At 43.4% G+C, this 19164-nt stretch overlaps 1 protein-coding gene across 1 annotated transcript in view; it reads right to left on the reverse strand.

Annotated features, from left to right (window-relative positions):
- The window catches only part of Trappc9 (trafficking protein particle complex subunit 9), a 433947-nt gene that overhangs the window by 136690 nt on the left and 278093 nt on the right, over positions 1 to 19164 (reverse strand). Inside the window, exon 18 of the mRNA XM_090339457.1 lies at positions 10467 to 10609. Coding sequence (XP_090195583.1) covers positions 10467 to 10609 — 143 coding nt within the window. The remainder of the gene's footprint in view (positions 1 to 10466; positions 10610 to 19164) is intronic.

Here is a 19164-nt window from a genome sequence, read left to right on the forward strand (position 1 = left end):
GTATATATATATATAGGTGTGGAAATACTGCAAGGAAAAGGCTATTGTACAACTAACATTTGCTAATAAAAAATAACTCCCAAAGAAGAAATCTAATATAAATTGGAAAAACTTTTGACACTAATAAAAATAAAGTGCAATATTTCAATAAGTAAAATGCAGCTAAAGCAGTATTCAGAGGAAAACACATAGCCTCAAAAGAGGCTATGGGAAAGAAGGAAGGTTTCAAATCTGAAAGCTTCTGTCTTAATAAAGTAAAAACAGAATAAAACTCAAGCAGTCACAGAAAGGAAATCAAGAACAGAAAAAAATGGGAGGAGAACAGAATTATACAGAAAATCAATAACCCTGAACTTTTAAACCTGATTCTTTACAAAATTTTAATATACTTGATATGCCTTAGCTGTAATAACAAAGAAAAGAGAGATGACACGAAGAACGAATATCATGAGTAAAAGAAGAGATACTCCAATAATTAGCATGATAATGTAAGCTCTGGTCACATAATATGATAATTTAGGTGAGAGAACTTGAAAACCACAAATTACCAAAATCTATCCAAGAAAAAAAAAACCAACAAGCAACTTGCAGAGTCCTGTGTTTAATAAGTAAATTGAATGCATTCATTTTTAAATCTAAAAAGTTTTCAGGCTCAGATGGTTTTCTGATTAATTCTATCCAACACTTCAAAATTAAATAATTCCTTGAGGGTTCTTTTAGAAAACAAATAGAAGGAACATTCTAAAACATTATAAGATGAGCATTATATACTTTTAAAACTAGAGATCAATACAGCAGAAAAGCTCCCACAAATTCCTCTGAGGAATCTAGAAAGCAAAGGTCTTTAACAATATTGTTCAGTCCTAGGGGGTGAACTCAGAACCTCAGACTTGGCAGGCAGATGTTCTGCCCCTTGACCTACACCCCAACCCATTTTCTTTAGTTGCTTATCCTTAATAATGTCTTCTGTGTTCTCAGGCTGGCCTGGGCTATGATCGGCCCATTTATACTTCCTACCCCTGGGGCCAGACATGCACCATCATGCCCAATTATTGGTTGAGATTGGGTTTTGCTAACTTTCTTCTTCAGCTGGAATTGAGACTTGACTTTTCTGCTCCCTGTCTCCCAAATAGTTGGGATTACAGGTTTGATCTACCATGTCTGATCTCCCAACAAACCTTTGATAATCCCAGTGCCCCAAAAAACCCAAACAATGACAAAATTCAAATTCCATTTGTAATTTAAAAGTAAGTAAAAAATCAGTTACAGAATATGCTTGATCAATTCTTTTAAAATCCCATAGATATTGCCAAATATATAAATCATACATATATATATATATACGTTTCAAAATCAAACACCAAAATAAACAAGTATATACTGGAAGGCATTCATAAACTGGAAGGCAAAATATACTTATCAATTTCCAAATTAAGCCATGAATTGAAAACAATTTCAGTCAAATCATAGAAGCATATTTTACAGACAAAGTCAATCTTATCTGAAGATTTATATGGAAATATAAAAACCTAGAATAAGCAAACAATGAAGAATAAAAAATAAGTTGGAGGTGCCAGGTCTAGGCACCTATAATCTCTACACTCTGGAGGTTGAGGCAGAAAGACTAAGACCAGCCTGAGCTACACAGCAAGATCTGTTTAAATAAGACCAAAAGAGAAAACACAAGCTGGAGACCTCTATTCCCTCAGAAGATGTATCATAAAGGCACACACATTGACAATTGCTGACAAAGATAAGGACTTTGGTCTTTTGGGAAGAGTGAAGAAATGAAATTACACAGATATGGCCTTTACATTCTGACAAAGCTAAAAGGAAAAGCAATGGTTAAGAGGCTATCTTTTCAACAAAGAGCACATATACAACCAGACATGGAGACGGGGAAGAAGTGGGGGAGGGGGAGTAAAACAAGAGGTGGGGGAAAATAAAGAGAGTGGAGGAGAAAGGAGACTGGGATATGGAGTTGGGGGGGAAGGAGCAGAGAGAAGAGATGGAAAAGCTTAATAAACATAAAGGTTACTTAAAACACATTATATAAATGCTCAACAAAATTAAAAAATCTTTACAAGAAACACAAAAGAAAAATTTCCATAACCAAAGATAGGAGCCACAAAAGAAAAGAACTCTGTTAAATTAAAATTTCAATGAACTTAATTTTTAAATTTTTCTCTATAAAAGACACTAAGAGAATGGAAAAAAATGACAGAATTAAAGAATGTATTTAGAAATGCAAAATCAAACAAAGGACTTACATCCATAGTACATTTTTAAGAACCTTTAAAATACAACCGTAAGAAAACAATCCAATAAAAACTGGGCAAAAGACTTGAAAAGAAACTTTGCCAAAAGGCTATATAAGAACAACCAAAACATTTTTTTAATTAAAAAAAAAAACAGAGGGTATTCAATATCATCAAGTACTAGAGAAGTACAGATTAAAACCATGCTTTCCTCACCTGTAAAATGTATTAAAATTAAAATGAAACAAAAACAGTACTCCACACCATCCTGGAGAGAGCAAATAGAACACTTAAATGCTCTCAGAGATTCTGAAGAGGGCAGGGCCACTCTGGAGGACAACCTAGTAGCTTCTTGTAACACTGAATAACTAAGCAGACATGGATCCAGCTGGGTTCCAGTGGTGCACATCTGTGATCCTCGCTACTCAGGAGACTGAGAGCTGAGGATGGCAGTTCAACGCTTCCCCGCTAGGGAAGTCTGTCAGACTCTTATCTCCATTAAGCATCAAAAAGGTTGGAAGTGGAGCTGTGGCTCAAGCGGTAGAGTGTTAGCCTTGTGCAAAATAAAAGCACAGGGACGACGTCCAGGCCCAGAGTTCAAGCCCCAGGAGTGGGGAGTTGAAGGAGGGGGTAGCACTGATCATATAACCCAGGGATCTCATGCCTAGGTACTTACCTTAGAGACAGGAAAGTTCACAGTCCTCCGACTCACTGTGTGGAATTCTATAGTAAGTAAGCAAATCTGTTCATATAATCACAACCCAACCCAACCCCCTTCGGTGGGAGTGCAGGGGCGCCTGGGTGTCTCTCAGCATGAAGGACAGGAAGCTTGATAACAAATCACATGTACAGATCTCAAGGTCCTGTGCTGGGGAGGGGGTGGAGGAGGCTTTCAGGGAGTAAGACCAGGGCGGCAGGGTGAAATTCCTCGGCTCACCTTGGTCAGGGCAGATTCACAGGTCTGTTACATTATAGCTCATAAATAATGTATGCCAACTAGACCAATTTTACTGCATGCTAGCTAAACATATAATAAGGCCATTAGACACAAACGTTGTGAGGTACAGAAAGGACTACAGGGCAGTCCTGTGGTGACTCAGTGGCTCAGCAGGGAAGAATGCCCTGCTGTGGACAGCAAGGAGGCAAACGGGATCAGGGGAAACAGAGCCAGGGCCAGGACTGGAAGATGACCAAACTATTGGTCGTCCAGGGCCTTGTCAGTTTTTCCCAGACCTTTGCAGGGCCTAATACTGAGGTGCATCCCTCCCAGGAGTGTGGGGGAGACACGAAACAAACTGGAACAGGGGTCACAGCCACATGTATTGTGGCCCCGGGAGCTGTAGATCACACCTCAGTACCAGCATTAAACTCATGCACGCACTCACAGAGAAAGGACCAGGGCACTGGGCAGGTACACTCTCACCAGCTCCCAATCCCACTGAAGCTCTCAGCGTTTCGTGTTGTGGTTTACATTTTTTTAATTATTTATTTATTTTGCGGTACTGGGGTGTGAACACAGGGCCTTGCCCTTGCTAAGCAGTTCTGCCTCCAGCCCTCAAACTTTTCTTTACTAATAGATTTCAAATACTGTTTTCTCAATTTTCTCCTTAAGAGGACTATAGGGAAAGGCTATAATCAAAATGGTATACTCAAGAATAAATACTGACGAAAACAGAAGGTTATCAGAGCACACACCCCAGAGGTATGCATGTGAAATAACAGAAATGTAAACATACAAAACACATAAGTTCATTATACACAAAAGTGGAAGAAGTCAAAAGTTCACAGCTAATGAATAAACAAAACATGTTACAGCCATGGAATGGAATATCACACAACAATTAAAAATCCATTCTGATACCTCATTGTGGAGAAACCTTGAAAATATCATTCGTAGTTTAAGAAGGCATTTAAATGTAATTTGATTTTCCTTATAAGAAATACCCAGAGTAAGCAAAGCTATGAAGACAGAAAGATTCACTGAGGAAGGAGAATACAGTGACCACTATAGAAATGCATTGAGTTTCTTTTGAGATAATGACATTTTCTAAAATTAGATTACAGTGATAGTTGAACCACTGTGAGGATCTACTAAAACACTGAATTGTACAATTTAAGTGGGTGGAACTCATGGTATGCAAATTCTATTTCAATAAAGGGTTTTGGTCTGGTTGTTTTTGTTTTGTCAGCTGTAAGGCTTGAATTCAGGGCCTAGGGCACTGTCTTTTTTTCACTCAAAGCTCCACTTCTGGTTTTCTGGTGGTTAATTGGGGATAAGAATCTCAGGGACTTTCCTTCCCAGTCTGGCTTCAAACCATGATCCTCAGATCCCAGCCTCCTGGATATCTATGATCACAGGCTTGCACTACTGGTTTGTTTGTTTGTTGTTGTTGTTTATTTTTATTTTGAGATAGCATCTTGTTGTGTATCTCAGGCTGGTCTTGAATTCATGATCTTCATACCTCTGTTTCCTGAGTGCTAGAATAACATACCTATTTTAAAGAAAACTACTTGAAGTCCCAAGTGCAGAGAAAGAGAATCCAGGAGTTTCTGGAAATCAGAGAGACAGGTTCGGGACCGGTCGCATCACTGCTTTATCTCCTAGCCATTAAATACAAAAGTCCATCGTGGCTTTTGAGAGACAGTATGACGCTCTGCTAACCTATCTAATCGGTACTCATTGTGGGCCACTGGATAGGGAGAGGGCCACAAAGAGCACATACTAATGACGTGACAGGTTCAGGTCTCCAGGCCCTGCTCATCTAATCACAATTCACTTGCAGTACATGTGAATACTTGTACCACATCCCCAAACCATGTGGGAAAAACCTGTGTACATGTCTGATGATCCAAAACTCATAAAAGATGATTTGGGGATAAGTATTTACAAGTAACAACTTGAAATCCTATTTCATGTGCCATTATTTAGAAACTGAAGCTAAAATGATTGAACAGATAAAGCAGTAGAAAGCCACAAAATGTAAAATACAAGAATCCTAAATAGGAGCTTGAAAAGCAATAGGCCAGCTGCTGATGGTGGACAATGGATCTGTCCACATACACTGGATCCCCCAACCAAACAAGCTATGGGCACTCACAATCCACTGTGGAGTGACCATTTCCTTCTCCACCCTGCATCAAGGCAGCCTTAGACCCTTCTCATACAATTTTTTAAACATGCAATTTCATGGACATGCAAGGTCAGTACTATCTTTAAGAAAAATTGTGTCCCAAGAGACCACAAATAAGCTGAGAAATTTGCAATCAGATACTGATATGTTTGGTTCTAAATTTTGTTACTCACTAAACTTATTTATAAAGTCTTTTCAAATGTAAAATCAATTTCATAAATAAATACAGCAGCTTGAAAATGGATCTATTGTGATGAAGTATCTCCCTTAACACGGCCTTTATTATGGAGCTGTGAGCACAGGCTCCCTGCACTCTACCCCTAATCAGAGGAACTGGAATTTTTCTAAATGACTGAGGGCAAGTGTCAGGGTTCCTATTAGTAATTCAGTACCTCGTACATCCTATGCCCTCCTCTGAGGAGTGTATTTTCTACAGAGCTCACAGTCAGAATGTCTACGATTGGATCATTCATTGTAACAGGATAGAAAGGAATTGCTCCTCAGGAGAGAAAGGAGCACACGGCTCAAACAGGGTCGGGGGCCTGAGCCATACCAGAAGGTCCCTGAGAACACTGATTATCAGTCAGGTCTGTGTAAAATGTGAATCTGAGATAATCGATCTTCCAAAAAAAAAAGTCATTGGAGACCTCTGTGAACCCCAGAAGGGAGAATGGTTAAAAAAAAAAAAAAAAAAAAAAAAAAAGCTCTATAGTGTTTGATGGCATCCCTTAGGGGAAAAAAATGGCGTCTGCCATTGTTAAATCTGATTTGCTTATCCCTCTGATGATATAAGTAGGGCAAAGAATCTGTACAGTAAGGGATTGGGAAACTGGAGCTAGGAAAGGAATGGACAGTCTCTCATGAAGCAGCAGCAGCAGAAAAGAAACAGATGCAGGATGGCGGTCACCCAGGTCCCACAGTAATGGCCCAAGGCCTCAGTGTGGTACTGCGAGACCCCACGAGGGGAGGTACTGGGTACACCCGGGGGAGAAGAAATGGGGTGATAAATACCACCACGCCCGGCTTGAAAGATTTTCTTTCTAGGTTTAAATATATATATTTTATTATTATGTAATATACAGATGGGTTACAGTTACATAGGTCAGGTATTGAGTACATTTCTTTTTGAACAATGTCAATTCTTCCTTCATTTTCTCCCAGTTTTTCCTTCCCAGGCCCCTATCCCACAAGTTGCGTAGATCATTTTCAATACAGCACCATCACGTTTCTGTGGTGCCCTTTCCCTCCTCAAATCAGGTAAACTTACATACAGGACAAAAGGCTTGCGGTGAAGCCATCTGGGCTGACAGTATGTTTTGTGGGTAGTTTTTAATTAGGAATTTAAATTTTCTGATTCGCCTGACTATTCATGTGTCAATATTAACACTGTGTCCTAGGCTTTTTCACAGTGCCTCTTATCATCATTTCAATAGCTGTAGAATCCAGAGGACTGTCACTTCTTTTATTCCTACCATTGATAACTGTATCTACTTATTTTCTGCCTTGATTTCCTTGGTTCCAATTTATTATTTTTATTATTAGTCTTTGCAAAGAACCCAATGTTGACTTTACTAGCTCTATGGCTTCCTTTTATTCTTCCTATTTCATTATATCCATTCCTCCCCTTGTAATGCCTTCTGTTCCCACCGGGCACCAGTTGCTTTTCTTAATCTAATGCAAAAGCTGATTTTAAATACTTATTTTAAACATCAAGTTTTCTAAAAATAAACTCATTATTCTATAAGCAGAGTTTACTAGTGTATTATCTCTTAAGTCTGCTGCTATTTTCCTATGCTACTCTTTATTCTGTCTACTTGTTTCCTACCAAATATTGAGACAAACATTGAATTTTGAAACTTATTTCTTTCTTTGGCATCATTTTAAGGTTTTAAGATTATGCATTTTTTTATTTTGAAGTTATGTTTTTAAGTATATTTGTATTTAAGACTGTTATATACTTGAGGCAACTTGATTCTCTATTATTAGAAATGATGCTGTCTCTTTCCTCTTGAAATTCTACTTCTTTTATATTAATAGGCCTATACCAATTTTCTAAATACTGCTTCTTGCACAAGTCTTCCCCCACTAACTTTTACTTTTATGCTATGCAACTTAATGCCAGCTTCTTTCGGGAAGCTCACAGTCCGAATCCTATTGTCTTATACACCTGACAATCACTCCGTGTGCTCTGTGTGTGTGTGTGTGTGTGTGTGTGTGTGTGTGCGCGCGCGCTCGCGTGTGTGTGTGCTCCCCTTCGCACTTGGTCCTAGTGCTTGCTAAGCAAGTGTTCTACCACCTGAGCTACATCTCCAGTTCCCACCTGTACTTTTAGATGCTATATTTGGTCCATTCACATTTAGTGTAGTTCTTGATTACAAGGTGAAGATTGTCATGTTGCTATGTATTTCTTGCTTGGCTATAAGCACTTTTTTCTTCCTTTCTGATACCTCATCATCGTTGGCTGGATTATATTTCTTTGTGCATGCCAGTTCTGGAGCTTGAACTATACTAATGGTTCCACTGAAGACTTTAGTGCTTAAAGGTAAGAGTCTCACAGACTTTTCTGCCTAGGCAGGCTTCCAACTGGGACTCTCAGAGCTCAGCCTCCTCAGTAGCTAAGATTATAGGTATGAGCCACCAGTACCTGGCTGAATTAAACGTTTTTACTGTTCCATAGTCTCATTTCTGGGTTATCGTCTGCCTTAAATGTTTACTCTGGAGTTGATAATGGAGTTTACATGCTAAGAGTCTTCAGTCTGCTAAATTCTGATGTCATAAAATCGTAAGGCTTTGTATATAACACAAGCTCTCCTATCCACCACCTTACGCATATGTACTTGTATGTATATTACACACAAAAGAAACTGGAAAATAAGGAAAACAAATTCTTTGCATATATTCACTTATTTGCCATTTCTTAGTTTCCACACCCCGGTATGTAGGTTCACATTTCTATTTCATGCTAACTAGACCTGGTGAGCCACGGTGAAACGTGAGGACCTGCTCTTGTCCATCTCTCTCTCCATGCATCTGGAACTTGGGAGGTGAAGCAATAATGAAAACATCCCCAGGACCACAGGTAAGCACTTTAGTAGAAGTCTGGGGAAGGCTCAGGGTACCCACCAGGAAAACACCCCCTCCCCTCCCCCTTCTTCTCCCCGCCCCCCTCTCCCGCCACCATGCTCAGGAAAAGTCTGTAAGAATGGTACACTTTCCAAGAAGTTAAATGAAAGATCACTAGTTGAAGAAAGAACAGTGTTAGAAAAAAGATGTGGGAGAAGCCCATGGGGTGACACAGGGAGCAGAGCCGCCCCGGCAGGCTGTGCCCAGAGGCAGCTGAAGAGGAAAGGCTGGCTGGCTTTTGAGCACCCTGCACAGCACAGGATTTTCCACACCTCCTCGTATCATAAGCCCCAGGATAGTGTGTGAGGCTGGCAGGACACATGAACATTGTACTTAGGATGAGATAAAGCAGGACTGGAGGCACAGATATCAGGGCGTCTCACAATGATGACAAAAGGCATTTCAGAAGTCTGACCCATAAAATACAGTGATCAATAAGATTTAAGGATAATGAAAAAGGAAGCCTAGGGGTTGGCTCAGAAGCCCAAGAGCTGAGAACGGAAGCACAGGTCAAAAGAAGAGAAAGTCAGGGCCAAGGACAGGCAGTTGGGACTTGAGCTCCTAACCACCTCCCCCTGACTCTGTGGCAGCCTTTTCCATCCCCTCGAATGGACATTGAACAATTGTGAGAGCTGTGGCATGAGGGCCAGCCATCAATCCACACCGGGAAAAACAGAGAACGCAACAGCAAGCTGTGCTGCTTCAAGAGTGAGACAGCAATGGCGGCAGGAGCCAAGGGGAACAAAAGAGAGCCACTGCAGGTTTGTGATGGAGAAGATCTGATGCACAAAAGAGCCTAGCATGCCCTGCCATTCTCTGGCAGCATCCTGGCCAAGTCCTCCCCAGGGACAAGTGCTTTAATGCTTCAGACAAATTCAAAGCCCAGGCAAGCCTTGCCAGTGAAGTCGTTACTGTGAGGATTGAGAAAGTGACAGATGAGGAAATGCAATGCTGCCAGGCCCAGCTAAGCCATGAATTCTTGCTGGAGCCATTCTCCAACAGCTGAGAAGAAAAATGGTCTTTCCAATAAACCACAACCACACTTATTATTTGGGGATGCATCGCTTTAAATGGATTGTTGTGTCAACATTAACACAGAGAATGACATGGCTATTTCACACTGTGGAATGTGGGTGAGGGGGTCCCTAGGGGGTCCTCCCCACAACCTGCTTTGTGTCCAAAGACAGACAAGTCAGGTTTGTCATCAACCCTGCTTAGCTCCATTAAGAATAAATAACAGCAAGCCACTCTACACTCTGCGAACGTGACAAGCGTGGCTCTGCCTGGTAATGTCATTCGGCTCTATGTAGGCCAGCACCTGTTGCCCAGGGACTGCACAACCTGACCAGGACTCTGAGTTTCAAGGGCCTCAGGGGGTTGGGGCTCCACCCAGTCCTCACTCCTTGCACTTCACCACAGGTCAAAGCATGGGACGAGGACTGCCACCCTTCTACCTGAGAGAAGGCAACCCCAGCATCTCCTGACATATCTGACTGTGCTGTAGACAGAGGGAAGGGAGTTCAAGCCTCTAAAGCCAGCTATAGAGAACACAGCGGGGCAAGAAGGGCTCCCCATGCAGAATGGCCTCTGTCTGCACGTGGCTGGGAGCTCACAGCATTGCTCCACGGCTGGGCCCTGGAGCAGAGCCCTTGTCATGCTGACCTGAAGCAACACACAGAGATGGTGGGTCCTCCAGGAAACCCTAGGACGTGCAGAGCTCTGCCAACCCCTCTAACAAGAGAGGCAGGTCAATCCAAAGAGGAGTTGCACCCGATGAGCACACATGAAAACTGTCAGCAGCACCCCAAAGCCCACTCCCTCAGGACTACCTGGAGAGGCCACTCCTATAGAACACGTGTCTAATGGAGAACCTCAGTCCTGAGTGCCCAAGGCATGGATCTGATGGGCACGGGTAGGGGACACTGTGAGGCCCACAGCACTACAGCCTGAGTACCTGGTTGCAGGGAGCGTGCTGACTCGAGTGAAAAACACAGATGGCTCGACTTCCACGTGCAGACCCAGTGAGAGGTTCCTGTAATACCCTTCGACGTGGCCTGGTCCTCCAGAGTACTTGAAATTCAGGACAGCTTCCAGAGTCTAAAATGACAGAGGAAAGGACAAGTCAGCAGTCCAGTTGATCCGAACCCCTACTCAGGAGGCAGGCTCACTACGCAAGAGTCTAAAGACCACCCCATCAGTAGCGGTGTCAGCCCTCAGTGCCCTAAATCCTGTGAGGCCCAATGTCTACACAATCCTTAGCCTTCATATGCAGGTTCCAGAATGTTCTCTGCAGCTAGATCTAGCATGCTGGGTAGAAGAACACACAGCAGTGAGCATCTCTTCGATTCCCAGAGAAGACAGGGCAAGTGTGGAGCAGACAGGGGCGGGGAAGGGCAATGTCGGGGAAGGACAAGGGTCCTTGGGGAGGCAACGGTGACCAGAAGCTGGGCTAGAGACCCACACTTACCACACTGTCTGGACATGCCTGAGAGGTGAGGTTACAGGGCAATGAAGGCCTTCCAGGGTCAAGTATGACCCCAGCACCCAGCAGTAGCACAGGATGAGGCGAGTCACCACCCAGTTGGACAAAGAGTATGTGGTGCTGGGAAAGGCTGAGGGGGGTTCAACATGAAGACCTCACTCCCAGGATGCACACAGGGATGCAGGATGCAGATACTTCCCTCTTCCCTGGCCTCTTCTCCATGGCTCCCCCTGGGTGGTCATACCCAGGACATGGCAGGAGAATCATCAAGGCCTCTGAATGGTACAGGCATGGAGGAGGTGATCAGTCCCCAGAATGGGAAAGGCAGACCTGAGACCCTGGTCCCAACCCAGCCTTTCCTGACCCTCCTTTATGAAACAAAACCTGAGGGCACTGGAGGGAGAGAGCACGGGGCCAAGGGCACCGGCAAGGTCCTCACAGGCACAGCTGTGCCCAGTGGAGAAGAAAGCTACAACTACCCAAATGTCCTGAGACCAGGACAGGTGTCCTGAGACCAGAAGGGGAAGGAACAGAGGACCTCGCCTTCCTCTGCCACCAGCCCTGAAGCTCCCTGGAGGTGTGTAAGGATCCACTCACACTGCTGCTCTCAGTGAAGGGAAAGTGAAGAAGACCAACACTGTGATGGGAAAAGCTCTATTTGCACCACATGTACACCCTTGCACACCAAACCACAAGTCAACTCTGAGCCATTTGGAGCTTCTAGAGTTCCCAGAGTAACCATAGCAACAAGACACTCCAGCCCAGCTAGTTCCTGATTACAACAAATCAACTTTCAACAGCACAATCCCAAACCATCCTTGGCAAATGTGACCCATAGGCCAAAGTCTGGAATATTACCCTATGTCCCTTTGCAATAGACACTTTAAAAGAAATTCTTAGAGAAAAACATGGGGGTAAATGCTCCATGGTCTGCATCTGGCAATGGCTCCACAGACCACATATCAAAAGCAAAAATGAGCCAGAGATGAAAAGGAGGGTGCCGTGCACATCCAGCTAGGTAAGCTCCCAGAAGCATGACCAAGCTGCCCACAGTGGCATGTCCACTCAGACGTCAGAGCCCCCAGCACATCCGGGCGGCCACTGACGACCCGAGTGGAAGTTGTTCTGGAGATGGTGATGAGGGCAGAAGTCAGGGCACAGTGGGTGAGCTCAGAGCAGCAGGTCTGGCGCTGACAGTGTCCACTTTCCTAAGGCACAGAAGTAAGTGCTCACCCTCACCTGCCCACTGCTGTGGGAAGCTGGAAGGAGCCCCTGCCTTCTGCTGTGCTCCCCAAGCTCCCACAGTCACTGTAGTGAACTCCCTGACAGGACATGGTCTGCTTGGGGTGACTGCATGTATTGACCTATTTCTCTCGGAAGCAAAGGAAACAGCCTGTAGGTGTCTAGTGTCCCAGAAAGGCCACCCCGAGGAGGAGTGTGAGAGAAAGCAGCTCTGTAGTGGGAGCACCCCAGGTAAGACTGTCAGGGAGACCTGGTGTGCCACTGTGGTTCTGTGAGACTGCAATCTCAGCCACAGCTCTGCCACTGTCACATGAGGATAACAACGCAATGTCGCTGACATGAGTGAGGACTTTCCCTAGGGAGGACTCAGGGAGAACACTGGGTGAACAAGAGGCCCTTTCTCTGGCACTCTCCGGAAATGTGGCTCAGAACAAGAAGCAGTGAGGTTCAGTCCCATGGACTGATTTTTACATTTTTGTGTAAGAAAATATACCTAATGAAAGTTACCATTTCAGTCTTTCTACATATACACCTCCGGAGCATGGATGTACATTCACCATGATGAATCTGCAGAAACACCTCACCAAACGAAGCCTCTAGACCTACCAGCGTTCCCTTCCCCCTAGAGAAGCTGTTTCCTACTTCCAGTCTTTACGAAGGAGACTACTCTGGGAGCCTCAGAAGAGTGAGTGCAGACCCTCTGTCCTTTTGTAATTGGCTTATTTCACTTTCCTAAATGTTTTAGGCTTTGCTTGTGTTACAACGCATGTGTCAGAACCCTCCAGCTTTTGTGTGTGCATGGGCTCCTGTGTGTGTGTGTGTGTGTGTGTGTGTGTGTGTGTACACACCAGTACTGGGGTTTGAACTCAAGACCTGAGTGTTGTCTCTGTACTGTTTTGCTCAAGACTAGTGCTTTAACACTTGAGACACAACTCTGTCTGGGCTTTTTGTATATGGTTAACTAGAGGGTCTCACAGATGTTCCTGCACAGGCTGGCTTTGAACTTCAATCCTCAGATTTCAGCGTCTTGAGTAGGTAGGATAACAGGCATAAGCCATTAGCATGTGGTTTCCTCTGTAAGGCTGAATAACTCCTGCTGTATGTACAGGCCACCTCTATTACCCATCTGTCTGCCAGTGGATAATAGGCTGTACTCACTCTGCCACTCGTATAAGAAATGCCATGAACAAGGGCATGCAAACCTCAAGACCTTGCTCCCAGTTGTTTCTGGTATACAAAAAGTAGAATTTCTGGACCACAGAGTTATCCTATATCTAATTATTTTGAAGGATCTTTATTATCATTTTTCACAAAAATGACAGCATTTTACATTCCCCCCCGCCAGCAGTATACATCCTTGCCAATACTTGTTCTCCATTTTGTGATAACAGCCACCCAATGGGTGTGAACTGGTGTCTCACGGTGGCTTTGATTTACATTTCCCTCATGACTAGAGATGTAGAACATCTTTCCACGTGTTTGCTAGCCATTTGTGAATCTTCTTTGGAAAAAAAAATGTTTGTGCCATTGTTCCTGTTGTGTCCTGCTATTCAGACTGTTTTATGCCCATGTATTTATATATCTTCTCCAAATCTGTACATTCAAACATCTTCCTGATCCTTCCGACTCATATAAATCCCACTGCTTGATGGCCATGATAAAGCTGTACCTTAAAACAAAAGTCAAACTCACCTAATTTAAAGTAATAACAACAACAACAACAACAAAGCTGTGCCTTTTCCTCACCCACAAAGTGCACAGTGAAACAGATAGTATTTTAAAAGAATCATGCTGTGGAGCCCGCTACATCAGGGAAATGGAAACCTATGCTGTAGAAAAGGAGGCCTAACTCGTGGCCCAGTGCTCACTTCTTGGTCTTGGGACCTCACCTAGCTGAGACGGCAGAGGGTGTGGCCACCTCTGGGAAAGGCCCCGAACCCTTCTGCCCTCTCCGACAGCACATGATTCCCCTTCTTTACCCATAGTGAGAGTAAACACGTGGGCCTCCCCCGCCCTGCCCACCTTTGTGCTGATAGGCCCCTGCACCCTATATCAGCTGAATGGACTTCCTCAATAAACGAGTTCCTGCCTTGACGGGTCTCCCTGATGCGTCTGATTGTCCTCCAGCGAGGGAGGGCTGAGGGAGGGCTGGGTGCGGGCGGTCAGTCAGCCTGCCTCCTTTCTCAGCTCATCCTGGTCGGGGGCGATCTCTCTATCCCTCCTGCAGGTCCGGAGGGACTGAGGACTAAAAACCCCAACACATACTTTGGGCTTCCCCAAATCCAAATCACTTTCCACTCTCCTTGGCCCAAAGCATCGCCCTTCTCCCTCCAGAGGGCTGCTGACCTCTGAGAACATGTCTCAGACCCTTGAAATCTTCATCCTTGGCAGAAGGGATGCCCAGACAGCATACATCCAATGGGCCTTCCCATAAAGGTGCTGAAGCCAGCTGACTCTGGACTGTTACATGTTCCCTCATTAGCCCTTTGGAACACTTCTGGGTGTCTTCTAAATGCTGGTTTCTGGGTTTGGTATAGGAGGAAGGATACATATTGCTAACCTTTCAGTAAATGATAAGGGCATCAATCCAGTAGAACTAATCTAGTAAGAGATAGTCAACCCATCTTCCAGCACTCAGGACTGCAGGCTTGGCAGCCAAGGAAATGACCTTAAAAAGCTACATCTGTGAAACGGCACTAAATAGCACACTGGCTTGTTTGGGTTTTAAGGTAAACCTAATGTCATGTCCAGATAGTGATATAGGAGAAATTGCCTGGAGAATGGACAAAAATGAAGCATGTCACTGTCAAGTGTCATATAACAAAGAAACAGTCTGTTTTGTTTTTATTGAAACTGGCTGTGTCATTATGTAAATAACCAGGAAAAAAGAATTATGGGGGGGAATATCTAATTTATGAAAAATCAAGCACAAAAAAGGTCTTCTGAAATTGCGTATTACTACCTTTCCAAGAATGATTACAAGAGGAAAAAAGAAACAAACTTTATCCACAGACTGGCCAAATTAGAGTATTGTAATAAAACCATGCTGCAGGCTGGTAAAGTAAAAGACAATGGATTTTTGAGCTTCCCCAAATCATAGGACTGGGAAGCAATGCAGTCCTCTGCTGCCCAACGAGGGCGGGGGGCGGGAGGGGAGCACTTTGGTCCTTAGCTTGAGAGACAATGACTAGGAAATACCACATAAGGAACAAGGCGCTAAAAACAAAATGTTTTATTTTCTAGGCATCCTACAACTGATCTGTCAAACTAAAATAAAAGGCCTCTCAATGGTTACCTTTTATTGAGCATCCATAGAGACAAATGCTACACTGAGTATCTGCCCTGTGCTGTTTGCATACAAAGAAGGAAGGGGCATGTGGCAGCTAGGATACACGGCTGCCTGGGGTGCAGACCACTCTCTGCCTGGTGTGTGGCATTCCCCCTGGCTGGTGTGTAGTTCACCCCCTTTGTGCATGTAGACTGCTCAAATTACATTCATTCACCCTTCTCACCATTTATCTGCTGGCTCTAGATACATGGTCACTATGTGTCAGAGGTACAGCAAAGAGGAAGGAAGAGACACACCTGGAGGTGCTCAGATCTAGTGAAAAAACCATGCCCAGGCCCCACTAAGCCATATTATGCTGTGCCAGGCCACAGCTAAGTATGCTTGGATATGAGAGGATCCAGAAAAAGGGACTGTGTGGCTGGTGGTGGGAGGCAGGAGGAAGAACAAATTAATACTGAGTGTAAGGGTCAGACCATTATTAAATTAAAATAAAACCAGAAACAAAATCTTAAGAATATCTGAAACTTGCTTTTAGGTAGCATCAATAAAGATAGCAATCCCTGCAGGTTGATCAAGGAAAAAAGGGGAAACACGCAGCTAGTATCAGAAATAAATGGGAATCAGTACACATCCTAAAGACTGCAGAAGACAGAAAGGAAACGTGTGAGCTAACAATCTAGGGTCACTGTTCAAACATTCCCAGCAGGAACAAAGGAGAAACAGAAAATCAGACCAGATGCTCCTCAAAGGACAAATGGATCAAGAAAATGTGGCATATATACACAATGAAATTTCACTCATCCATTAAAAAGAATGATGCTGTATCATTTGCAAAGGAATAGAAGGACGTGGAAAAAATAATTAAGTGAAGTAAATCAGGCCCAGAGAGACAAAGGTTGCATGTTTTCTCTCATATATGGAAGCTAGAATTGGTTTATAAATACATAAGTAAATATAGTGGATGGTATGCACATGCATATAAATGTATTAATTCAAATAAAGTAGATTTAGAGGGGAACTCAGTATAACTCCTTAGAAAGGCAAAATCATAGTTCAAAAACTAAACACCAAGAAATGGATTCTTGAGAAGGGTAGGTGGAATCAAAGGGAGGGAGAAAGACCAATGAAAAGAAGAAGTGGGGAGCTTGCCTAGCATGCACAAAGACCTGGGTTCGATTCCTCAGTACCATATACATAGAAAAGGCTGGAAGTGGTGCTGAGGCTCAAGTGGTAGAGCTCTAGCCTTGAGAAAGTCCAAGGACAGTGCTCAGGCCCTGAGCTCAAGCCCAGGACTGGTGGTGGCTCACGCCTGTAATCCTAGCTACTCAGGAGACTAAGATCTGAGGGTCAAGGTTCAAAGCCAGCCCAGGCACAAAAGGACCTGAGACTCTTATCTCTAATTAACCTCTAGAAAACAGGAAGTGGGGCTTGGCTCAAGGGTAGGGTGGTAGCCTTGAGCTGAAGAACTCATGGACAATGCGCAGGCCCAGGGGTAAGGTGGTAGCCTTGAGCCGAAGAGTTCAGGGACAGCACCCAGGCACAGAGTTCAAGCCCCATGACTCAAAAAAAAAATTCAATGTATAATCTGTAAAATTAAGAAAAGTGAGAAAAAGGATAAGTTGGAGGGACAGGTGAGAATGTTGAATGGTAACATTGATCAAGATGCACTGTATTCTTGAAATGCCATGCTGAATGGCAATTCCTTTGCATAACTACTGAAAGATAATAAAAATACATAAAAAATAAAATCCAAGGGATATGGGGAAGGAAAAGTGGAGAAAAATATGGATGGGGTAACAATGTCCAAGAAAAAATGTACTCACACTACCTAACTATAATCCCTCAGTGATATATATCACCCTGACAATAAAAAATGAAATGAAATAAAATAAAAACTTCATGTCAATTGAAGGCTCTGGATTTGTAATGTAATTCATAATGAAAAAATCCTCCTTAAAAAAATCCCACGGTCAAATGGCTACAGCTCAATTCAGCCAAACATTTGTGTTGGAGAGAATGCCAATTGTGTAACAAACATCTTCAGGAAAAAAATAAATAAATAACAAAGAAAACTTCTGTATCCTTTTTTTTTGGGAACAGTAATATCTAAATAACAAAATCATACAGAACACTTATAAGAAAACCACTCTTGCCAGGTGACAGTGGCTCATGCCTGTAACCCTAGCTACTCAGAAGGCTGAGATCTGAAGATCACAATCTGAAGCTAGCCCAACAAGACAAATTTGTGAGACTCTTAGCTCCAGAAAACTGAAAACAGAGCTGTAGCTCAAATAGTAGAGTGCTAGCCTTGAAGTCCCAGGACTGGTATGTATATGCACCTGTGTGTGCACACGCGCGCGCGCACACACACACACACACACACACACACACACACACACACACACACACACACACCACACTACTCTTGAACATCATGTAAACATAACCTTCCCCAATATTAGTGAATCAAATTCAGTAGCACATAAAATGTATCATACACTTATCCATTCACTTATCTTGCCACTTGCTTGCTGACAACTCCTCTCAGTAATTCAAGGTTGGCTTAATCCCCAAGCATCAATGCCATGTGTTATACCACATACTGTTAATAAGAAGGAGTTGTATTATCAATGGCTCCAGGAAAGCAGTCAACAATATCTAGAACCCACTGTATAATTTGTGTGTGTGTGTGTGTGTGTGTGCGCGCGCCAGTCCTGGGCTGGAGTTCAGGGCCTGAGCACTGTCCTTGGACTTTCTCAAGGCTAGAGCTCTACCACTTGAGCCTCAGCACCAACTCCAGCTTTTTTCTATGTATGTGGTACCGAGGAATCAAACCCAGGTCTTTGTGCATGTTAGGCAAGAATTCTACCACTAGGCCAAACTCCTGGCCCCACTTACAATTTTTATAAACACTCTCAACAAATTAGAATAGAAAAGCACACCCTCAATCTATTAACTGTGCTCATTAACAATTTACAGATAAAACCACAGATCAAGGTATGCTCCTACCTAACAACCCAGAATAAAGGCAACTTATGTGGCCATGGCCATTCTATCTGTACCTGCTTGAAATCCTATCAAATTCAATGTCAAGAATGGAAAAGGAAAAAGTAAAACACTTCATAGCCAACATAATCATATAGAAATGGTCCTTAAAATTCTACTAGAACTCTCACAAACTGCTAATGGCAATATAAAATTGTGCAGAGGCTTTGAAATACACTACATAAATCCTAACAAACCAGAAGTTATGACCAGCATGCTACTATTCAGCATACAACTTCTATGGAACAAAAGAAAAACATACATTCACATGAATACACATATGTAAACATCCATAGAAGCTTTATTCATATGAATTACAAAGTGGAGATAACCTCAATGTCTAACAAGAGACAGGTAACCAAAGCAATGTAGCCACAAAATGGAATCCTACTATGCAACAAACTGCTGAACTCTGACCACAGAACAATCCTGAGATCACCAAGCTAGTGAAAGATCCTGGATAGCCCAAGCAAGACACTGGGGGTTTGCATGGACTTCTGACATTGCAGCCAGTCCTCAGTGACAAGAGGGAGACAAGAGCTAGAGGCAGAGGAGGGCTGGCTGCCAAGGAATCAGGGACACATTGAGGGTGAC

Source organism: Megascapheus bottae, chromosome 9 (assembly GCF_031878675.1).
Source record: "Megascapheus bottae isolate mThoBot1 chromosome 9, mThoBot2.hap1, whole genome shotgun sequence".
Taxonomy (NCBI): Eukaryota; Metazoa; Chordata; class Mammalia; order Rodentia; family Geomyidae; genus Megascapheus; species Megascapheus bottae.